The sequence below is a fragment of the Plectropomus leopardus genome, chromosome 23 (genome assembly GCF_026936395.1).
Source record: "Plectropomus leopardus strain MGB_pleo_1.0 chromosome 23, ASM2693639v1, whole genome shotgun sequence".
NCBI lineage: Eukaryota > Metazoa > Chordata > Actinopteri > Perciformes > Serranidae > Plectropomus > Plectropomus leopardus.
Window position 1 is genome coordinate 9,780,169 of NC_142198.1, and position 24,618 is coordinate 9,804,786.

Sequence of the window (24,618 nt, forward strand, 5' to 3'; positions counted from 1 at the left end):
GGAGGAAAAGCTGCAGAACCTCTAAGCCTATATGTTGGTTTTTATGGTACACAGGGAGAAAAAAACTGTGAGAGAATCCACAGATGGGACAAAATCTGGTTTAAGTTTGATGTTCAAGTTAGTTCAAGTTTAATGCAAGTGGCATTGTTAGAAACTTCAGTGTTAACTTTCACTCTGCTGAAGACCTTCACTCTCATCTGTCCTCATCTCCTCCTCTTGGCTTAACTCTGTCAGCGTGTCTTTGTCCCTATCATCCACCCCGTGAGGCAGCACCGCTCCTTTTTTGTGGAGGACGCCGGGTACTCGTTTTTTAGACGAAGAGCCTCTCTCCCGTCTAGAGCCCAAGTTTTAATATGGTGCCCAATCAAAAGTGATTAAGCATCGCAGAGCACAAACAATGCTGGCCCTTAAATCTCTGTGAACCCTCTTTCACTGGAGCGAATGAAAGAGCACTCTGTCTGCAGCGGCAGATGACAGACGTGCGCTTGAAGATAAGTCTTCTCCATGAGCCCTTATCCTTCCAACACCCGCCGTCCGACCAAATAAAGAAAGAAATAGATTACAAAACGCCAAATGCAAACAGAATGGGATCCCACCTTGAAGGCATCAATGGGGAAGTGAAGGGTGTATTTTTACAAGTAAATGTTCCCTTTTACAGCAGAGTGCCTTGACATGATATCTAAAACCGGTGGCACCACACAGTTGAGTGAGTGAGCCCCCTTTGGATAACTCAGCTGAAAGGAATTAGAAGACAAACACATATGAGCATACAAAGACCGCAAACAAAAGCCTGTTAAGGCACAGTACGAGCATAAACTTCCAACAAGCATGAACTCAAAATAAATAACTAATAAAATCAACCAGCTGCCAAATACAGTATCTTTCACATGATGAATTATTAAAAAAAAAGAAGTAAAGTTGGCGCGCAAATCATTGCGTCTTGCACATAAATTACCGACAATCACAATGCATGATGTGTGCTGCATGTAACACAATACCCTGAACTAATGCATTAGATGCATGCGGTTCCTGCAAGGCATACAGCAGCATGAAGATTTAAGGAAAGCTGGATACCGGGGACAGCTAACTAACGCCAAGGGGATACTGTTCTTACTGTGCCTTTTTAAAAATGCCAAGGGCAAGAGTAGTGTTGCAGCTTACAATGACACCGTGGTTGGATGAATGTTTCATCATTAATATAATATGAACATGAGACAGTGTTGCCTAAATACAAGTTTTCAGCACATGTAATGCAATCTTACATTCTGGTAAGCTTCCATTTGTAGATGGACTGACTGGAGGGAAAATATTGGCCGGGAACAGTCAGATCGAGCTTTAGCAGAAAATCCGTTTAGAAGAAGAAAATACCCCAAATTAGATGTTTTTTCTTCAAAAAATATAATTGTATTAATATCAAAATATTGCAGAAATCAAAAGAGGGTCTAGCAGGGGTCTATTAAGCCATATGAGGGATTCAGTAACCACATACACATGCGGACAAACTTGAAACAGAAAGAAGCATATAAACATCATCACTGGGAGGTCATAAGAGGGAGGAGCTGGCGCTATGACAACAAGACATCAGCCGTCTGCAGCCTGCTGCCGTCAACAAGTCAGCATGAGCACTACCATCTGACCGGGCTTTCCTTACACTGCCCCCATACACTCAGCCAAAACTAGCTATTGCTGCTGCTGTTACTGGCTCCTGCTTTCAATTTCACTAGAGTGGGCCAAGTAATGGCTTCAGTATTTTGTGGTCTGCCGACACATATGGTCCGTGTAGTGATCTGGTCCTGCCCCCCCCCCCTATCTTTTTAGGGACATGCGGGAGATGTAGGCAGAGGGAGACAGACACAGCCCCAGGGGACAGTCACAGTTATGGCGGGGCGTGTATGGGTCTTGTTATGACTGCCATGAGAATTGGGCTCAGTCAGGCCACTGCTGCAATCAGAGTATTGCAGCAGAGTGTGGAATCAACCAAAAAGTGCTTGTTCATTTGTTCAGGGCATTTCGAAATAAAATATGTAGGAGGTGCTGTACAAAATCTTATGTTATCTTCAAAAATGCCCCCAGTTGCACAAGTGTTGTACTTGAATTTGATCTGATATTTTGACAGGTTAGGAGGATAGACTTCCATTAACACTTTGGCGCATGGAGTGTGAAAGATAGTCAAGATATACTAGGAGCAACTCGGGCTGAGTGTTAGTACTCAATCTTTATGGTTTTGACGGAAATAACCCAATAACAGGCAGTATCAAAAGATATTCAGTCAATACCTGATGATTCAATCCTTTTTGTGCCAGGAGTCTGATCCCAGATGATCCTGACTCCCTGCCAGATCAGTAAACTTTCTGTTGCTGCCATGTCCGGAGCCAGCGAGTCTGCCCAAGCACGGCCTAACAGAGCATTAGTGCTAACATTTGACACTAAGCCAGTAAATGATTCCAACATACTGAAATCAACACCGAAACAGCTCGACTATGTCATTAAACCTGCTAATAACTGTTTGATAACATTAGCTGTGTGATTCTAACAGTTAGCCCTGTCACTGTGTGTTTTTGAAAAAACTCTAACCAACTGTCCCTGGCGCAGAGCTCAGTCAAGTAAGGAGTAAGGATAAGACACCACCAAACCATTTGAGAGCATGGCTTTACTACATACCACTCACATTACAGGTATCAAGTACTCTATTGATATCCGTATCACTTACGGGTACTGGTGCTGGTACTGGTATTCTTTTTAAAAAGTTACCCAGCCCTAGGAGCAACAACAACATTCAGGGAGCCTATCAAGCCCCTGAACAATGGCAGAAAATACATTAGAGGTGTGCAAAGAGCCAGTTTGTTAATGCACGGAGCAGGTCAGGACATCCTCTTTGGGAAAAACGGAGATAATCTTAGGTTCGCTCATTCACATTGCGTCCAGAAAGAAAGAGATGTAACAGTCTCCAAAAATAGCATTTACAGTAAAAACTGAATGTTTTCAGTAAGAGTGACCACATAAACCTTTCCTTTATCACTTGCGTCACCACAAATGCCATTGCTGGTACTCAAGCTACCGCTGCTGCCCCTATCTGGCTTTATGACCTAGATTAAAGGTTATTTGCTCTAGTCACAGAGGCAGCTCCTTCGCCTCGCCCTTGTTGGGTTTCCTTATCTGAGTTTGTCTGGACAAATCTTGGACACAAAGCGCCCATTTTGTGCTCCTCTCTGGAGATCCTGTTACAGTGTTCCAGACACGACGCGGTCCACCAGCGGTGCCTCTGGGAGCATGGCATTTTGGCGGGGCGGCGCGATTAGGTGCTTCCTCAACTTCAAGCATATGATACATGTGCACTCCTCTTACGTCTCCAAGGGCCCTTTTGTGCTGTGATGGGGTAAAATGATCGGAGAGGGGGGGTCAAATGATGTCATGCTGCGAGAATTCAGATATAGCAGCCTCCCGTCCCCGTTACCAAAGAAAATATACAAGAGCATCCAACAGTGCTTCAGGATTCCCCAAAGTCATTGGCTGATTGATTAAATAGTTGCATTATTGCTCAAGCACCTTCTGCCTGTCACTACTTGAGATGCACCAGGTAATTCTTGTGGATTCAAAACATGTTGCAAAATAAAATTAGTGATTTTTGGAGAACAATAACACCCCTTTGGGTACTAAGAAAAATATCAAGTTGTTGCTTAATAGAAATAATTAAATCTCTCCACCCAACACTCATGCTCTGTATGCTGTAAAGATGATCTAGTGGCCTTATTCTTCATGCACTCTAGAAGGACAAAGTACAACTAGAGGCATTAGAGGCAAAGAGGAGGGAAAATGAGAGAGAAAAGAGTAGTGTTCGCTGACCTCATTCTGACAACAAGCCCGGGAAGAGCCTTTCCCTGGAACCGTTTCGCAATAGCACTGTTGTTTATACAGGTGGCGGGTGAGTCGAGCAAGATATGCAGAGAGCATGCATTTTGCAACACCTCATTATGAATACTAAACACATGCAGCATGTCAAATCACACAGACACACACACATACACAAGCGCTTTATCCCCTCGTCCAAAGTGGGGCTTGAGTTTCGTTTTAGTTGTGACATTTGCACGGAACGCGTCATTTTGTAGGCCGCCGCCAAATTGCCCGTCTCTGTTTGAATTTCAAAGTTCCTTTACGCGATCCAAGAGCTGTCAAACACTACTATCCTCGGGTAACGTCCAGTGAGTGCTCGCCTCCTGGAACGGAGGCCTCTGGTTGGCTCGTGTGTTTGGCTGCGGGGCCGTCTCCTGCAACAACATCCACTTGGCCAGAGTTCAACCCACGTGGAAGGCTACAATAGCCCAAAGGTGGCTGCCCAGACCATTGTTTATGCAACAGAGCACTACTGCCAGGTTAAAGGGAAAAGAGCAAGACAGTGGATAAATATGCAGAGCTCCTGCCTGTAACGGAGTCATGCTTTCTGTTAATCTTCAGCTTAGGAACACATTTCATAATTAAACTGTAGATTTTTTACTGATGCATAAGAGGTTTTTTTTTAAAAGATTGTTTTTAGCATCACAAAAAAGAAGCAAATTAGCATACTCTTAATTCTGCTTCTTTGCACATTTTTGGTATTCTCAGTAAAATGCAGATGATTGCAGTTTAATTGAACATGCTGCTATGTAAGAATAATGCTGTTAATTAATATTATATTGGAGGTAATGACCTATGCTTTTAGATTGTGTTTGTTTCTAAAAGATGTAGTGATACAAAATGGAAATCTGGCACCTTAACCAAAGCCATTTAAATTTAATGAAATCTTACCCAAACTTAATAGATTTTTACGCTGTTATTTCTGCGACAGTTGAAGCCTGAATACAAACCCATGCATAAGTTAATGTAGCGCCTATCTTATTTTCCCACTAACCAACGAGGTGAACCAAATCCATTACATCTTAGAAAGAGGTAGAGAGAAAAAAAAGATCCACACACCAGCTGTTTGGTAAACATACCAAAGTAATTGTTCCAAATACCTTACTTTAACACAGATTAAATGCAATTAGAGGCTGTTTATCTAACCACAACAAGTCTCTGTTGCCAAGACAAAAACCTCTGTCATTGTTTCTGGCGGTTCTGCTCAGAGGTATTACAGCTGGGAATAGGACGACTTTTTTCAAACGTAGCTTCCTTATGTACAGGAAGGAACTTTTATACACAAACAAATCGTATGCTCATTGTATAGGGGGCCTTTAAGGATGGAAAAAAAACAGTTGCTTAGCAAAGGCAAAGGTCTTCTGAGGTGAATATGAGGAATTTAGGTCAGTTCAGCCGAGACATTTAACCAGCTCAAGCCGCTGCAGCCTGGGTGGAAATAGCATGGGAGGCCAGGGAGAGGGAAACCAGTGCGTCACAGCTCCCGGCCCGAGTCCAGGCTCCCCCCCGACACAAACAAGAGCCATAACTTCCCTAATGATCCCAGATCATGTACGCCTCGGACATATCCCACCAATAGGGAGCGCTTCCTCTTCACCTTTGACCTCAGAGTGGGTGTGCCTACCTTTGACTCCGCATGGAGTTCAGATCATGTAGGCTTGGTGCTAGTGTGGTGGGCTGGAAAGTTGGCAAAAAAACACTCATCTGTGAGGTTTTGAATGTCCCATTGTGAAACTTTAATCCAACTATGTACAAAATCTTACCGCAACGCTCCTAAAATCTGGGAAAATCCTATTCTAAGACCTGACAAATCTCTTAATATCTTCAATATTTGCCAAATCTTGATAATCTGACACTCTTCTTGCTTTCATTTCGGTCTCCCTGTCACACACAATTGTGATTCAGGAGTCCGACACCACACACACTCACACACACACATTGTAAACAGTCTTTATTGAGACGTGAGTGCTTGTATAAACATAGCCGAGCCCTATTGAAGGTCCGGGGCTGGGTCGAACAATAAGAGGGGGAAAGTTGCTGGACGTTCCTCACAGACGGTGTGTACAAAATCCAATTATCAGAGCCACGGCATTAACATTCCAGCAGTCTGGCAGGTGACGGCTCCGTCTTTTCAGCCCCTCCACTCCTCCCCCCCTACACCACCAGCATGGGATAGAGTCGCCCGGCAGCACCTCGACAATACACACACACACACACACACACACACACACACACACACACACACACACACACACACACACACACACACACATGCAGCCCTCTCTAGCTCCCCCTCCTTCTAAGATCCCCCAAGTATTGAGACATATATAGAGGGAAGAAGGCAAAGAGTGGGGAGGCAGTTGGGGGGGGGAGTGGAGGGGTCCACCAGCGACACTGGTCTTTTCTTCAGGAGATCAGCGCAACCAGCCTAGCAGGCAGTATCAGTCAATGGGGCATTCTTCTCCTCTCTGTCTCTGGGTGAGAATATGTTGATCGCTGATAACGTTGCTTTGATTGCCATAATGGGGAAACCACTTTTTGTTTTGAGCGTTTTGCCTCCAAACAGTGCGCGCTTTGTCAGCCCTGGGTGATGTTCGTGGCATACAAGATGCCGATTTAAAAAAAAAAAAAAAAAGGTTTAACGGTAAAACAAAAACATTGTTGTTGTTCTTGGCTACAGGGCAAGTTGATAATGGATTAAAATAAAGTCTGCGGGCCCCTCAGTGACAAAAAGCAACACAGCTAACCCTAAGTTTAACCCTGCATTCACTGAAAAAAAAACTTACAATACTAACAATTTAGACTTAATTCTCCGTCTTATTTAATTATACCCTCAAACTCCAGTAATTAGCCTTTTCACCCTTCTTTCAGCATTGAAACCCTGTGGTATCATGAAGCAGGCCGTCATGCATCATTAACAGTTGTTCTTCGTTTTACATACAGTACATGTGGTGTACGTGATAGGGTGCATGTGATATGCAACGCCTCTGCCTGGTGTCCTGCTCTGTACCCTTGTCAGGTCCTATATATAAACGTACATCTGGCCCCCATCCTGCTCTTTCCATCATGTCATCTCACAGAGTAGGCTGTAAGAGATACACACAGTACAGAACATTACATTACAGCGGGGCTGGAACAAATTATTATTTTCATTTTGGACTGATTATTTTTGACTTATTCTTTGTAGACGACAAAGTGTCATGAATTCCCAGAGCCAAAGAGGATGAAAATATCTTGTTTTTAAAGGAAATAATAATAATCTTTTTTTTAAAGCTCATTTTGTCTGACCAGCTGGTTTCAGTCTAAAAAAAGGGCTCAGCAATATAATCAATATTATATTAATATCTTGATATGAGTCTAGATATCATCTTAGATTTGGATATCATAATATTATAAGTGTTATAAGTCTGTTTAAATTACAGTAAAGCACTGTAATTCTTTTGAACTTACTAGAAGTCATTACATTCATATTAATGGTGAGTTTTTATATATTCACTTCAGTTTTTATTCATAAAAAAACTGTTAAAAGATACAAGTACAATTAATAAGATTTAATGATGATGTGTAAAGTGACATCCTGATAAGCTATCTAAAGCGTCACTATTGGGGCCCAGACACGAAGCTAATAGTTTTTAAATATAATTACTAACGTGTCTAGATTTAAAAGAAAAAAGAAAATAAGAAGAAAGAAGGAAGTACATGTATTATTCAGGATCATGTACAACCTACAAAGCGCCTAACATTAACCAAAAACCTAAAACTAAACTACCCTAATGCTAACTACTATATAAAAATCTCACTGTGTGAATATTTTGTGAAAGCACTGATGGTCAACTATAAAATATTGATATTTAGGTATTCATTTGAAAATATTTTCTACATAAGCAAATTTTCCTAAGCCATAGCCCAATATATTAAATTGATAAAGAAAGCAAAATAATAAGCAAATCCTCATATTTGAAAAGCTCTATTCGACTATCGAGGTTAGAATGAACTTTCTGTTGATCAACTGAAGGATCCATCAGCTAATCGCATCAGCGCTACAGTACAGTACATGATCCCTGTAGATTCCTTAAGCCCCCACACCAAACGGCCCGAGCAGGGATTAAGTTAAGAGTTCAAAGTGTGTGAGTGTGTGTGAGTATATATAAGTTACTTTAACAGAGATATGGTAGGGCCAGCTAGCAAAAATTATGTGCATTTCTGTATAATGGAGTTAATTAAAAGGTTTTATGTTACATGTGATCTACCATCAAGGAATTAAAGTATGTGTATTTTTGCTCCCTTTCTTTAATAAAACATTTTAAGAAGCACCTCTTGTCAGTTTTCAGTTTGTACTCCACTTTTGGTTTCACCTGCCCTCTTTTCACAACTAACAGTAACAAAGAACTTTACTTTGCCTCCCAACAAAACTCCCTTTTTTCTCCCATTTCCTCCCTCTCTGTTTTTCACTGTCCTCGTCTGCGGTGAGATGTTAGTCAAGTGTCTTGTGGCTTTCTCCACCCTCACCAGAAGGCCTGCGCGCGGTTAATTATTCTTGGATGGCGGATGAAAAAAGTGAGTTCTTTCTTCTTCTTTTTTTTTTCATTAGCTCAGCAGCGGTTTCCCATTCATAACAGTTGGCACTGGTTTCGCGCTGGCTGCCAGAGATCACACCCCGACCATTTTCATTTTCCTTCATCCATTTGTTTCATTCATGTCATAGATTTGGCAGGGGCCTGCATCGTTTTCCTGATGGCCGTCGACCCTTCAACACCCTCCTTTTGAGTCTCAAACTCCCGTTTGCGGCTTTGTTTTGCATTCGAGGGAGGAAAAGGGGAAACAACAACCTCGCACTGGTTTGCATCCAAGTGACTTTGTCCTGAAAATGACTGTATTTCAGTTTTGGAATTATTTTTTGTAATCTAAAACTGAAATGAAGATGCTTTAGTGAGGCCATGTAAAGCACTGCTGACATGCTCTTGGATGAGGAGACAGACTTCACACATTGAAAGTTTTTCTGGGAAAGTGGATGGATATTTGTGAGAAGCATTGTTGGGAGGAATCCAACGTTAAAAAGAACCATTAAGTAAGTGTGGGTGAACATCCCCTCTGCCTTCATAGTATATTATCCTATAAGACTGCGGAGGTAGTGAATGCACTGTGTAAAGCACTCTCCCCCCACACTTAAGTGCATTACACAGTGCATTCAGCTATCTGGGGCCCAAAGAAACAGCAGTTTATCATCATACAACTACTGGAAATATGCCACCGACAGGAAAGCTATATCATACATACACACACACATTACTCCCACCCACTCATTCAGCAACCACTTCACTAAATCTAACTGCAGCTGCGTGCATGTGTTTTAATACACGTGAGTTCTTACGTGCATGTGAGCATCTGAGTCCAAAACCCTCTCGAGGCTGCAACCCAATCCCAGAGAACACCAAAGTGTCAAATAAAACCCAGCCTCTTTAGTGTCGTGAACCATGCATTCCCAACATGGAAACAAACAAGATGGCTACCGTGTCTCCAACCCAAGCATGCCTTGCGGTTGTTCACCGGCTCCCATCTGAATGGAGTTACAGGCTGGCTAACAGGAGTGCAGAGGAGAAGAGTCTCCTGGGGCAGTTGGCTCGGCGAGCGGGACCAGAGGATGGCTGCACCGTGGATTAGGGCCCCACAGTGGTCCATTGTTAATTGGGCGCCATGTGTGAAAGCTACAGAGAGATTAGTTTGTACAGCTGCTGCCATTTGTCATAACTGCCCTTAACAAGACACACATGGCAACCCAAGTTACAGCCAGAGGTTTTACAGAAAAAGGGGAGAAAAAATGTCTGGTGAGCGTCTAATAGTTTGCGAAGCAGACCTGCATAAGCAGATGAAGATGTTCCTGGGAAACACCGAGCAGACTCAGCTGGGATCCCATAAGAGTTGATGAGTTTAAGCATTACTCATTTAGCCATCTGTAGGTCAACTAGGGTCATTATCATAACTGCTCAAAAAGCTATGTTAAGCCACAAGGAATCCCAGACCACAGGTTGCAAACAATTCTGTGAAAACAATCAGCGATGACATCATGGCCCTCCAATTAGACAGGTCTGTGTTTTATTAGACAGGAAACAGATAACAAGAGGGCTAGTGACCGTTACAGCCCGATGACCTCTTGTTAGCCAAATTTCCTTGCTAATGCAGGCTACACCATGAGGTTTAAGAGAGGGATGGTGGAGTAGAGTTATTTTTTGGTAAGAATCCACAGTGTAATTGTGGGTTGTAGGTCTGCGCACATGTTGGAGGCCTAATTACAATCTTGACTTGGTAAATCCGGAACAAGCTTTTAAAGCACTCTCACTTTCAATTTTCTCTGCTAGAGCACTGTTGTTATTGAGGAGTTGCGGTCCGTCGAATCTAAACGCAGTCTTTTGAGCTCAAGTGCAGGTGAGCAATAATCTGTTCATGATTTTTCTGCATGTGGAAGGGTGCACGAGTGTGAACATGTGTGCGTGTTTATGTCTGCATGTAACATTTTTGGAAAGGTTTTCTAGAAAGTCAGAGTAGAAACTACCAGCTGGGGCTTAGTGCAAACGGAGTAAGCGGGGCCAATTTTGGAGCCAGATCATATAGGCTTTTAGAGGGCACCATGGTAACAAGCCCTGTTGTTCTCCAGTAAAAATAACGGGCTTCATTAACCATCTTGTTAGTGCTGCAGCAGGCTTTAATCACAGGATCCAGACAGCACTGGACTAGCTTGTTCCCGACACTAGTCGTCTGCTGTAAAGCCCTCTGAGGCAAACTGTGATTTGTGATAATGGGCTTTATAAATAAAATTGACTTGACTGGTAGTTACACAGTGGCAATTTCATTATTTCTAAAGCCTTAGACTCAGTGTTTCCAACTGGTTTAGAAATGATCAAATTCATACCTGATGAAATTTTGAAAAAGTCATTGCAAAACACAATACTGATGATAACTTATAGTAGATTCTGATTTTTTGCTGCATTTCATTTATGTCTAAAGTCGAAACTGGTGATGATGTCACACCCAAGTTGACAGCTTTCCAGTATAACTAGTCAGACGACTAATAGAGAAGTGTAGGATTGAGTCCTAAAACCCAAAAATGAGTTGGCTTTTTAGCACTCACAATTCCCTGATCTCAAAGTCAAAAGGTTTTTTTGAATGGATTTTTGATTAGATGATTATAGTTTGTGGTTAACACAAGATTCAGAGACTTTCACATTTTGTTCCAAGACATGAAATATTTCAGTAATTACCCCACTCATGCATTTTAAAGCGTTTACGTCTCTTAACAAGTGGCTAAATGAAACTACAACGCGTCATCATGGCGAACTCAGCTTTACAGCCTTATTATGTAGGTGATGTTGAAGTCATGCAACCTTTTTTTACAGCCTAATGTAAGCTTTTTACTTCTGGTGATTGCATTTACACTTCAAAAATCATTTTAAAAAAAAAAACAGCATTCTTTTGTTTAGATTATGTTGCTGAGTAAAACATGTGAGTAAAAGACTTTTTTTGCTAGATTTTTTTTTCTGCAATAATCCAAAATCAGATGAAAAACTTTAATTTGCTTCATGTTAAGAGAACCATGTTAATTTCTGTGTTGGCCTACCAAAAATCATCATCCCTGCAGCACTCTATTACCAGCAGCAATACCAGGTTAGAAATTGTTAGCAGTATCAGTTGATAATAACGCAGTATTTTACGGATAAAAACACCACAGGACGGCGTCTGCAGATAAAATTTGCACCCTGCTGTGTGTACGACTGATTGAATAAGACACAAGTAAGACAGAAGGTCTAATAAACAGTACATAACTACAGCTTTCACTACCTTGGATTATGAGTACGGGGATCGTGAGGTTCCTCCAATTTTCCGAGTCAGAAACTGGACTTCACTTGGGGGTGTTACTGTTGAAATTTCCATCTGGGAACTCAGAATTTCCGACTTCCCAGTGCAATGGGAACGCACCATAAGTTGCTCACATATTCATGCGGAAGTCTCTAAAGAAATATGTGGGAAATGTGCTTTTTTCCCCATCTTTTATTCACTGTTTGTTGTTTTAATGACTTGATGTAAAGAGGCACTGTGTAAACCAGATCTGTCTGTCACAATGGAGGAAGTACCTCTGTAGAAAATCAGTAACACCTGCTGGTTTGGTGATCCTGAGATATGAGATTTTCATGTTGTTCCAACCAACAACGTGTCCATATTTCCTCTCCTCCTGTCAGTCCCTCTATATGGCTCACTTTAATCACATACAGCCCCACTGCTCAAACAAGCTGCCTGTCATAAAAGGCTGCATGTTTATGTAAGTGCTAAAAATGTAAATGACTTATTTTCCAACTCTCCTTGCTTCTCTCTGCTGCTTCAAATCTTTTCTTACTGTATGGGTCGATAAAAACAAACAACCATGTTGGGGGTTGTATTGTTTATTACTCTGACTATATGGCACTTCTGGTGATTGAGAGTTGGTTTCTAAATTTGGGAGCTTTTTTGAGAAGTGAACCTGACATATGTGAAGGAGGAGTGGAAGCTCCTTTGGCTTGCTTTGACAACTCAATGGGACGCTGATGAATCCGTCCCAAGCAGGCCATTCCCAAGCCCCAGACACCATATCCCCTCTTTGACCCGCTGCACTGACATTAGAAAGAAATCCTCTGGGGGATTCGCCCCACCACCCCAAACAGCAACACGCCCACCCAAAAGTACATTTTGCCCAGCACTGGCGATGGCGGGCCTTTCTTTTTCTGTCCCGCTCAGGTCTTGTCGAGCCGTCACAGTGATGGGCCGTACTGTACCGCCAGACAAAAGAAGAGACAACCATCACTCTGGGCCGCTGATCGGCCCTGTCTGGACTGAAAGGACTTTGATGGGGCAAAGCAGGGTGGGGGGTGTTGCACAGAGAAGTTAGTGTCTCCTGGGCAACCACTCTGATTGTCTGTCCCTGCCCAAAGTTCCCCATCACACCCCACCTTCTACCCCTTCCTTTTTTTTCTTCCCTTCATTGGTTGTTCACAAGGCTCCTTCCTGGGTCTGGCTTTTGCATGAAAGTCTCAGTCTGGTACTTGAGGGTGCTTTTCTCCTGGTTGACTTGAAAACACAGGAGGTCAAAGAATATCTTCACACAAATTCTCCTTTCTGAACCTTCTTGTACGGCTTTACAGACTCTGCTGTCTAACATGTCCACTCTGGCAGGCAGATGGAACAACAGTAAGTTTTTGCTTGTGCAATGGCAAAGAGAAGAGCTGTTGGATGGAGAAACTCAGGCAACAGGGAGGGCCTGCTTTGTACAGCAGGACAGTGAGGTACAGTGTAGTGCCTGGGATAGGGGGTGAATGTACCCATTTGTCTTCATTTGGGAGGACCGGCAGACAGGGTGGGGGTGGGGAATCTATCCGAGAGGAGTGGGAGGTGCCGGTCCTCCAGTCAAGTGGCCTCGGGGGGATTTGAAATGCATTTGGGGTCCTCCCCGAAAGCCTGGGAAAGTGTGGTGAAGCTGAGATCTTAACCATAGACTAATGACACAAACTGCACTCCTTAACCAAGTGTAGCCTCAAACGCAAAATCAAGTCTCCTGCTGAAATACACAAGAAAAGCCTTTTCAGCACAATGTCCGTGCCTTAGAGCACCAAAGAAAAGGCCTTGTCCCATTTTTTTTGACCGATGCAACAGCGCAAACTGTGACACAAGCAAATTAAACACACTGTAGCGCAGCAAAGGAGGGGAGTTGTAAATTTAGTTGAGAAAAAAGGCATCCACATTTCTCAGTGGCCTCTGCTCCAAGTTGCCTTGTTTCCATGGAGATTTATGTACACATGGCACACAAAAGAGGGCCAAGGAGGTAACACGGCCTGTTTAAGCCTTGAGGTATTTGCTCGAGCAAAACCCCGCTGCTAATAACACAAGCTTCATACTGAGCCAGGCAACCTGGCTGCACTGCACCCAGGTTCGTGTTTGAGAAAGAGCAGGAGGGGAGAGGAGGCAGAGGAAAGTCAGATGGGGATCACAAACCACCAAAGATCTGGGAGAGGGAGCGGAGCCATTAAGAGAGAAAGAAAGTGAGCTAAGAGGGAAAGCAAGAAAGGAAGGAAGAAAGAAGCAAGAAAGAAAGAAAGACTGCAAAACATAAATAGCTCCCGGGTTAAGAGAAAAAGGATCGGGAGGACATTTAGTGGGAAGCGGAAATCAATAAGGCAAGCGGTGAAGCTGGGAGGGAGTTCTAAGTGGATTAGATTGAGAGAATGTGTTCGATAGGTTATGGCTCTGACAGAGAGGTAGCCAGACACCGCAGGCTCTATTGCATACTAATAAGGAAGCCAGAATGGAAGCTCAGCACAGGGTTGTGCAGTTCAATCTGAAGAGTTTTTCTATATGGCTCAGGAGTCATCGGTTAAGGTTTTTCCCAGGAGTTGTATTTTTACGGTCTTGCTGATTTTGTTCCGAATGTTCGTTGTTAAAATTCATGTCCCAGAATAAAATTCCGCTCAACTTCCAGAAGAACAAATCCCGAGACTTTTTCCAGTTGCATTTCATCAGGAAAATTTAAAATTAAATGCAGCTGAAGCACTTGACTTAACCCCCCCCCCCAAAAAAAAGCAGACAAACAGTAGTGTCCTTAACGCTGTCTGCTTACAACAACTTTTGTTTCACACTTCTGGCAGGAACCCAGCCACCCTCTCTCTGGCCAAGAGCCTGGGCTTGGGACAGCTGTCATGGTCGGAGTCTCGGGCTTGAGGGAGAGCCAGGGAGTGAGAAAAGAAAAGAGACGGGGAGAGAGAAGGAGTGAGAGAGTCATTTGGCTGGGCAGTGTGCCGCAGGGGTGATTCCTGATGGCAGAGGAGGATAAGGGGATGAGGGGAGGGAGGGATGGATGTTGTGCTTAGTCACAGACCTCCACTGTGACCCAGAAGGTCAGGCCTCCGCACTGGCCGCCTGACCAAAGCCTCCGAGGCAGCCGGGCGGAAAACAAGATGCAAGTAGCTACCCCACGCAGCGGGATGAGCAGTCTTGGAGATGGGGACCAGCCAGAGTACCCAGCCTGAGGGATTGGAGAGAGGGGGTGAGGAGGTGTGGGGAGTCAGTGGTACCTACTCCCCCTCACTTAGGCCAGTGAACCAAGGGACCACCAGCCAGACCAGAAGCAGTAGTGGGGGAGTGGAGACAAACAGTTGCCAAGAGGCCACCGGTGATCTTGCGACCGCCGCGGTTTGACCCCGATTGAGGAGGTCAACAAGGGGGGCTTAGGAGCAGCTTCCCCTCGCCTCCTCCCCTGACCACCCCCCCCACCCCCCACCCCCCCTTAGGCAAAAAGTCTTCCTCCTCCACGTGCCCTGGGCCCACGACGTTTTCACTGATCTGTTTTGCTCAATTAAACTTCAGAGGACACCCTGCCACATCTCTTTGAAAAGGTCACGACCCTGGGGGCAGGGGTTAAGTCTGCCGCTCGTAAAACAAGGTCTCCATTAACATGGCAGCGTGTATTCAGGGGTAATCCATCCATTTCCACAAACTATCATGAGCGTGTGAAAAAAAAAAGTTACGCATCTTGGTGGGGGAGTCAAGGTAATGATGTTTTATGGCCGTGTTAACTTTCAGCACCAGAGTAATGGGAAAACTGCTTGACCTTGACTTCTTTAGTTTCCTTTTGGACTACCTCAGCAGTTGTCTTCTGTCACTTGTTAGGAACCAATGACATTTTCACAATGCTCAAAATATACCATTGCTACTTAATTCCACTGAAATATCAATTGCTGAATTATTAATAATTAATGTAGATGTCCTTTTCATTAAAAAAATCCAAGATTTCTCCACATTCTTAAATTAGTTTGCTTGTTTATCTTCATCACATATTTTAAAAATTTTTCTTATTTCCACATTTTATTAATTGCAGATATGTGTACTAAGAGTAAGACATTTAAAAATGCAAAGCCAAAAGCTTTCAGTGCCAAAACATTCCTGTATTTGTTAAAGGAAATAGTGATGCGCAGCTTAACAAAGCCAAATACAAACGAGGCCCGCAGTATCATAACGTGTCCTAACATGACCATTATCTGCATGCCTTGTTACAACTATTCCATCAAGCTGTCAAACTGGATATGCAAAATATGGATCCAGGTGGGGAGAGGCGATGATTCAAAGACAAAAAAAAAAAAGAAAAAAGAATTGTACTTCTTGCTTTATCAGATAACGATAAAACAGCGAGTACAACAGCCGTGTGTGTGTGTGTGTGTGTGTGTGAGAAGCCAGGGCCCTGTATTGAACGCGGCCTGCCAGTTGGCACAATGGATGCCACAACCCCCACTCCCAGCCCCCCAGCCTACTTCCCAGCGGGCATTCATCTGGGCATGCACATGGGTGCTACAGCCCTGCCTGGCTAAACGCGTCTGTGCCCCAGAACAAGGGGGCTGAGTGCCCTCTCTAAATTCAACCAGCACACTCGCTGCCAACCCGCCGACCTTTCTCAGGCAGCAACCCACCAGAATCAAAAACAAATACACTCTGAGCTTATTGATTTTTGCCACAAATAAAAAAATATGAAAAAAAAAAATGCTGTTGTGGAAATAACGGCAGCAACATATTTTTTTTTTTTTTTTGTTATCCAATCACACAACACAGCAGAAGCGAGCCGCTGCCAGGTAGCAGGACAGAGAGAACAATATTAAAAGCACAGTCCGGACCCGTTTTTTTTTCTAGCACTTTGCACAAATACCAGATTCTGTTTCAGACACAGCCGTTTGCTAGTTTCTTTGTGTTTGATTGTATGTTTGTTTGTTTCGTGCAGTTGCAGCAGAACAAAGGCGAGCGGCTTCCATTCTGCCACTGTCAAAAAACTTTCCAACATGCCCACTGCATTGCGGATGCCAACCAACGAATCAAAGGCATGCTGCAAGCAGACAAAGAGGGTTTGATGCCAACCTCCAAACCTCTAACAACCATTACTGGTGATTTGCCTGCCTCCCTGGCACAGTGCAAAACAAAATGGCGCCGCACCACACGCTACCACAATATGGCTGCATTGTCTGGAGATGGGCACTGCTTGGTAACTTGAAGAAAAGGAAAAAAAGACACTTTCGCTTGCAAAAACCGAAAAAAAAAAGCATGTCAGTCTTTGTGATCCCGGTAAAAGAATGCTTTTTTGTAACTGCCAAAGTTTAAACTCTCGGAAATTTTGAGGACAACGGTAAATAATCGCTGTGGTCCGCTATGCGATGCTGAATCAATTTATTCTCCGGCGAAAACAGAACATAATGTTCTCCATTTATTTCAAACACTCAAATGAATCTCCCTGCCAATAATTTGCCTTCCCTCCAAAGTGGACACATCTCTCTGAAATAAAAGCTGGAGGAATACTGTTTATAATGTAAAATACAGGCACCAACTTATCATTTAAATATATGAAAACAGCACGAAAGAGCCGTTCTCAACTTGGTCCTGAACAGTTAAAAATGCAGCAGATGCAAACTAGAGAAGCGGTGGCATCCTACAAAAGACACAAAAGAGGGTCTGATGCCAACCCCGGTGCCAGTGGCAACCATTATTGTCTGTGTGCTGTGCCTTCTGCTTTCCCTGGCACTTATCAAACACAAAATGGCGCTCAGGGTTTGATGATAATGAGCTAGCTATACCACCGTTTCTCCCTCGGCAGCAAAGTATTGGTGGATATTCGATGGTGCTGCGTTGGATTTAATATAAGGGAATTTCAACAGGGAATTTTATAGGGGGAGATTCCTGTGGGGTCATCAGATAAAAGGAGGAGGTTCACTGTGAAGGGAATTAATGACTGAAATGTAAGTATATACTGTAAAAACCTTATTTTGCATTCATTTTGAAAGAGTTTTAAATTCTGCAACAACAAAACAATGTATGGATGTGGCATCCAAATAAGGATGAAAAAGAGGATTAATTAGAAAATCCATCTTAGCAATATTTTCTGCTGAACTTGTGCACTGTGTGTCCTTAAATACTGCTCCCCTTCTCCCTAAACGTCAGGTGGAATATCAGATTCAAATGTGTAAAATTTCACAATTTGTTACTTTCTATTTAGTTTGGAGGTTAAAAAAAGAAATTCTAGAGACACATTGTTTTAGTAAATGCCAGTATTTTCTAAGTGTGTGGCTTTTTTTTTTTTTTTGGTTGTGTGTCAATGTGGAAAAAAGAATCAACACAATTAAATTCTGAAAAATAAAATGTTTTTCACACATCCATTGAAAGAAATGTGCGTGTTAAAACCTATTCCAGTACCTGGCAACAATTTCTCTCTTTTTTTTCATCCTCTTACTTCACACTGTGATGAAAACAATTGCACGATTCAGTGTTCACATCGAGCACATCGCTGTGTCCGCAAAAGGCTTTCATGTAAAAAAAAAAAGAAAAAAAAGGGGGGCTTTTCAGGAATTACGAAAAGAAAGATTTCAGCGTAAACGCGTTCACACGCATGATTTAAAACAGACACAATATCTTAAATATGCTGACATGTATTGCAGATATTAAAAAGGCTTACTAAGGTTTATTCATATCTTTAATTCTTAGCCATAAATTGACTAACAGTAATATCAGCAATACGTTTATTAATATGATTATTACCTTTTTTGGTGGAAATTTGAAATTAAAGCAAATTTGTTCCGATGTTATTTTTATGGAAAGCAGAACAGCTTTTAAAATGACATAATGCCACGTTATATAATGAGAACTATGGGGACGATGGCATTGTTTTTTATCTAGTAAGGACAACCACAGTTTTTAAAAAATATGCTGTTAATACACACTTTCTAAGAGTCCTATGTTACTGCTACTCAGTACTGGAAAATGTACTAGTGGGTTCATTTTAATCTAACCAGTGTACGCTACAACTTTTCACATTTGTCATTACTTAATATCCAGACAAACACAATAAGTGCACAGTGTGTGTGCAGTTGTACAAGCCTGTGTGTGTACGAGTTAATACACCTCATCCAAATGATAGAAACTAAATAATTACTGAACATGAGTAGGAGCTGCTGCTGGAGTGCAGCAGAGCAAAGACACATTTAAAACATGTTCCACATTTAATATTGATTACAGATCTTTTTGTTTAGTAATGACTCATACTTGAGCCGTATAAAAATGTACAATACGCCTTATGCACTGTACTATCAAGTTTCTGCTATTTATTTGTCTGGCGAATGTCGTGGTGATTTCAGCCAGTCTTAGCGAGACTGCCAAAAAGTAACACATGTGACCCTTAACCTTGCCAAGCCATCATTCACACATGCGCGTTGGCTCACACACACGCAGTCAAACAAACACACACAGTATGAGCTTGAACCTACCTTGGTCCTGGACATAGTATGCTAGAAACAAGTCCAGCTCCTTGACCGATACTGTTATGTGGTGTGGCTGGACACAAAGTGCTGGGTTGGTGCAATGTGGAGACTTGACGAGGCGTTCCCCGTCTGTACTTTCCAGAGGGATGCCTTTGAAGAGGATGACCATCACCAGGTCCAGACGCCAAACTTTGTCAGCCTGCCGCAAACAGTCGATCCGGCGGATCTTGCCCTTCTGGTCCGGGTTGGATAGCACGCAGCACGGGTGCTTCTTGCCCGTCACGCTGAGGACAAAGTCCTCTCGGTACTCCTGCCGAATGTCCTTACGCAGCTTGGCCAGCAGCCTGGATGCCCATTTCTGCTTCACCTCGGGCTTCTCGCTCAGAAGCTCGTCCTTCACCGCGCGCTCCTCGTCCTTGGACATCCGCTTCTCGTGCTTCTTGAAGTACTTGCGTTTTCTGGCCTGGAGGTTGAACCATGTGTAGGCGATGGCACGGACGTGAGGAAGAAGTGCCTCGATGAAGGGATGAAATTCATCCTGGAGCATCCAAGGGACACAAGTGAGGAGAGAGGAGAAGAAATATGTAATCAGAAACTCATGTCATTAAAAACAAGAGAAGAAATATGGGTTTAGTCAGCTACTAATCTGAGGCAGAAGGGAAGTCAGACCACAAACAAACAATTCCTCATAATCAGTCACATAACATCTTATTGGCAGCTTCAACAGCTTAAAGGAGAGAAGTTTCTCTTCACACAGCAACACTGGTTTTACCATGCTAGATGGATCTAGGCGTACAGCAGGTATGACAAGGACATTCCACTGTTTATATCAACTGCCAGCACTACAATAGCACCAAGCCCGGTGACTGAATGCACTCTCCGCTCTCATTTCCCGAGCATGCTCTGAGTGGGACTCCTGTGCTGCTGCTGCTGCTGCTACAGGGAGCATGCGCCCCTCACAGTTGTATTTCTCTTATCAAACTATCCGCATTCCAACATGAACTTATACTGTGTTCACGAAGGATGGAGGATAAGCTGGAGGGACAAGTAGGGAGCAATCACAAAATAAGAAAGAGATTCATCTTCTCCTGGCACATACATTACACACAGCCGTTCAGTTTAAACGTTCTGCAGGAAATGCATTAAAAACACAAGCAGGGGAGAAAGGCGACGTATCAAACGAGGCGAATGTGTGAAAGGTATTTACAAAGGTTGAATTAGGACTTAATTAAAAGTTCATGCAAAAGGGTTGAGGTTAACACGGGGAATGACACTTCCTCAGCTTCATTCCAAAAACCTGAGTCAGTGATATTAATATCGTGGCCTACCCTTAAAATTTTCCATCTCTTTTTTTTTTTTTAAATTAAAAAGAAAAATGTTCTGTTGAACGTTAGTTTTCTAATTCATGATCAGAGTCTCAAATTAATTTTAGCGGAAACATTTTCAACACAAGTTTTACTCTTTTTTTTTTTATTATTCAATCCAAGTTTTCTGTGTATTCTGCATTAAGTTTTAGTGCAATTTAAACAACACTTAATTCAATTCTAAACTGTAAACCTGCAGCAAAAAATTGTCAAAAAAGAAAACTTTCTGTCATTTGAATTTCTCTTAATCCTTACAACTAAAAAAAATCTTACATTTCTATAGCAGTTCACTGGCCTACTGGCTTACACACTCCAGTAAGTCTAAAACAAATTACAAAAATCTCTTAATGCTTATTTTCTGTAGGTGAAGGAATGTACAGGACAGTGCGGATGATTTAGGAGTCCTCAGAAATTACAGCAGCTGCGAGTGACAAGTGGAAGTATTAACTTATCTGTGTTTTAGGTCATTAAAATGTCAAATTCAATAAGTATAAGCGGCCCCTTTTGAGCAGGCGTTTGAAGAGTTAAACCGCATATTGTTCTTTTTGTAGGCAGCCAGGCAGACAAGGCTATAGGAAACCACAGAAATCCACTCCCTATCTGCGCTCTGCCGCTGGTGCTCCCTCTGAGAAGCCACATTTCTGGTCTGCACTTTCGGGCCAATAAAACTCTGCTCCAGTACAGTAATGTCAAATTATAATCATTTATTATAAGGTGTGAATAAACTTTTAATTCTTCACAGATTGTTTTGAAATGTATTATATTTACTGTGGATACTACATCTATGTCTCTTTTAGAGAGGTAAAAAATAACTAAAATAAATTGAGAACTCCTTTAAATGTCATCCCTTCACTATAATGTTGCCAATTAAACTGACAAAAGCAAGCAGTAAATGCTAGTAAATGTGCTCGGCAGCAACTGTTTCTGAAATCCTTTTCGCTTCTGGTTTCCTGCTCAAAAACACTTTAAATATTCCGTTAATTTTTTTTTTTTTTAACCAGGCTAAAGCCAAATGCTGTAAAGATAAATGACTTGGCCAGGGCCTATGCAGTGCACTTCAGCTGGGGCCATAAAAGCACAATCCTCTTAAGTACAAACTAAACCACATCTCAGTCAATCACTTACTTATGCCAAGTAAAATATAAACAGTAAAACTGAGTCAGCCAAAACAGTCAGCTACTCTGTCCAACCGCTGAATCAACTCTTATCATGTGTTTGATCTTCCTGCAGTGAAAGTGGCTTTATCTTCTTCCAACTTCACTTCCCTAAAGTATAGGGGTTTTACTCTAAATAAAAATATACACGTGCAAAAAAAATATACAAACACAGCTCAGGCAAGGCTGGGAGGTAGGTGTGTGTGTGGGGTTATAGGAGGACGCAAATAACCTAATTAACCCTGAGAGAAAATGAGCATACCTGCAGCAATTATACAGGACTATTAAAAATGACAGTCTTGGAATGCTATCGTAAAAATCATCTTTACGCACAACTTTACGCACACAAAGAGCGCATAAAGAGTGGCACTTCGATGACATTTTAAGAGCATGCAGGACTACTGGATGATTTTTCGATAGAAATTCGCTGGAATTTAAGATCTGTGATGTAAAAATCATCACAATTTTGGCACAAACACGTGCATTTTTGATAAATAACGGAGATGTTGGTTTGTCATAACGCAATATTTTTACACACAAGGCAAAACTTCACTGTTGTCATGAATTCTAAAAGTATTTCCTGGCGCATGCACAGAACTTTCAATTCCCCGGCCACTAACAGTTTTGTAACAAATATGCAAATCACAGCAATTAAATGTATATATAAAAAAAGACACAAATACCTGAGTAAGACAAATTGGAGAATACATGACGAGACGGCTACAGAAAAAGTGAATGTACTTGGACTGATTCCTCTGATCACTTTATCGCGCCATTCCTGGACCGATGTGCACCATGCAAGACTGTGGAGCAGCTCTCCGCGTAAAACAATGCGAAATTATCCAAGAACATCCATTAATTTTTTGCGATCCAAAGATTGTCGTCTCCGCAGAGAAAATGGTAGATTGAATGCAGATTTTTTTGTTAAAGTTGACATGCACGGTGAGCGGATTGTACTCGTAGAGCCGGTGCAAACGGGGGCTGCTGCTGCTGCGTACTCCTCTCTACTACACGGGCTCTGTGCGCGTCTCGGTTGCTGTGATATCTCGTTCATAAAAGCATTGTGGGAAGCTTCAGAGGGCGCCGAGTGTGTGATGTTCACCCCTGCTTTAACCAAACTTGATATGAAATCGACCGGTGCACCTTCGGTCCTGCGCGATTCCAGCAAATCAGACCCAACTTTTTTCTTTTTTTTTCACCCACGTAATTACACAGTCACACTCCTCCTCCTCCTCCAAACACACAACCTCTATCCACCATCCAGCACCTTCTTCTCCTCCTAGGCTATCTGAAAACACAGCATTTACCCCCTCACTTCAGCAGAGGATTTTTATGTGCTTCGGGGACTTTGGACCACAGCCTTGGTCACATAGAAACGGAAAAGGGACATTTCCCTCCGCAGCTTTAGCACCCTTTACCCCCGAGCTCCGTGTCAACAGCATTACTCCCTCTCCACTTTAGATAATTTAACGCAGTGTGTGTGCGTAACAGTAAAAACTAACTTTTTTGTTTGTTTGTTTTTCCACATTATACCAAGGAAACCGACAGCTTGTTCGCCTTAAAATGTTCTGGAAAACCCCTTGAAATAAATCATGACAAGATAAATAGTATCTGATATTAAAGATAGGGCACTTTTGTTTTTTTTAATGCGCTTTTTAAAACGCAAACATTCGTTTAAAGACTACAAATTCAAACATATTAATTTATACACTGTATTGTTTACAGCAGAATTAGCCTGTAAAGCTCTACGACACGTAAAAATGACGCCTAGCTTAAACTTTGACACCCAATTAGCTTATGGAGGGGATTTTTTTCTTTTAAATATTATAAATACATTTTAATATTGACCATATGTGAGCCGAAAAAGTCTATCTGAGCACCTGAAAAGGTTTTTATTAACAGCTGTCACTAAGCTAAATGTGTATCGTAACAGTGCAGCGTTAATGCTGAAACCACTAGAAGTTAAACATTGTTACTTTGTTGCTGCAGTGCGTGTGTTTGTGTGTCCTACAGAGCTGTCACCAGTCCACATAGAGTTCACTCGCCAAATTAAGGGGAATGGGATGTTAACATAGGCTGCCCGGAGAAACTGTGCCAAGTTTAGTACAATTTTTGGCCCGGCCGTGCCAGTGTTGTGGTCCGTGTTAAGTTATCTCCACATTTCTCTACGGTCGCGAGGACAGGACAGTATCACCAAAAAAAAAAAAATCACAAATGGTATCATCACAACATTTGAAAGCAATAATAATCCATGTTCACGTACCATTGCACTGTACTGCATGGATTAATAGAGAATCCTGGAGCCTGGTTGAAACACACAAGCCGGTAGCTTCACATTTCTCACGTTCAACTTTGTGCTTTGGAGGGTTTTCTCTTGCAGTGCTCGTAAAAAAAAAAAAGTCAACACCGGAAGACAATTCTTTGCAGATAGCGGTGAACAGAAGTTGGGAGCACCTCGCGTTTTTTTTTCTCTTTTTTTCTTGTCTTCCTTCCTCTTCAAGCTTTACTTTTTTGGATCGGTTTTTGGGGTTGTTCAGTGAAGTTGAACGTGATCCAGAAGAGGCTGAGTTTTCGGCACTGGGCTGGTCTCCGCCTTCACTTTCACTGTCTGCCTGACTGCCGCCCTCCGGCTCTCAGCAGTAACTGTCAAGCCGGATGTGATTTTATCAAAACAGTTTCCGGTACGACTTTTCTAAATAAAACCCTAATTCAGAAACAAGAATTTATTTAGTTTAAACGCATATTCATATGAAACACGACTACAATGCCAGTTAACATGGTAATTAACTTTTTACACAGCAGACATTTTGTCATATAAGGAAACGCACAGGTGAAACTGATAAAATTAACAATGGCTCAGTTCCATTAAGTGTCCCAGTAAGCTGTTCCAGTGAGCCAGTACAC

General features: G+C 42.4%; 1 protein-coding gene across 6 annotated transcripts in view; it reads right to left on the reverse strand.

Annotated features, from left to right (window-relative positions):
• LOC121962150 (nuclear factor 1 B-type-like) overlaps positions 1–24,334 on the reverse strand; it is a 73,941-nt gene extending 49,607 nt beyond the window's left edge. Inside the window, exons 1-2 of one of the 6 annotated variants that reach the window (XM_042512347.2) lie at positions 23,978–24,334; positions 19,203–19,734 (exon numbers count right to left, since the gene is read on the reverse strand). In XM_042512347.2, the coding sequence (XP_042368281.1) occupies positions 19,203–19,734; positions 23,978–23,995 (550 nt within the window). In that variant the 5' untranslated portion in view covers positions 23,996–24,334. Of the gene's footprint in view, positions 1–19,202; positions 19,735–22,397; positions 23,130–23,977 lie in introns of those variants that run through there. The other 5 variants (XM_088073169.1, XM_042512345.2, XM_042512349.2 and 2 more) reach the window with 5 other exon arrangements.
• Positions 24,335–24,618: the final 284 nt, after the last annotated feature.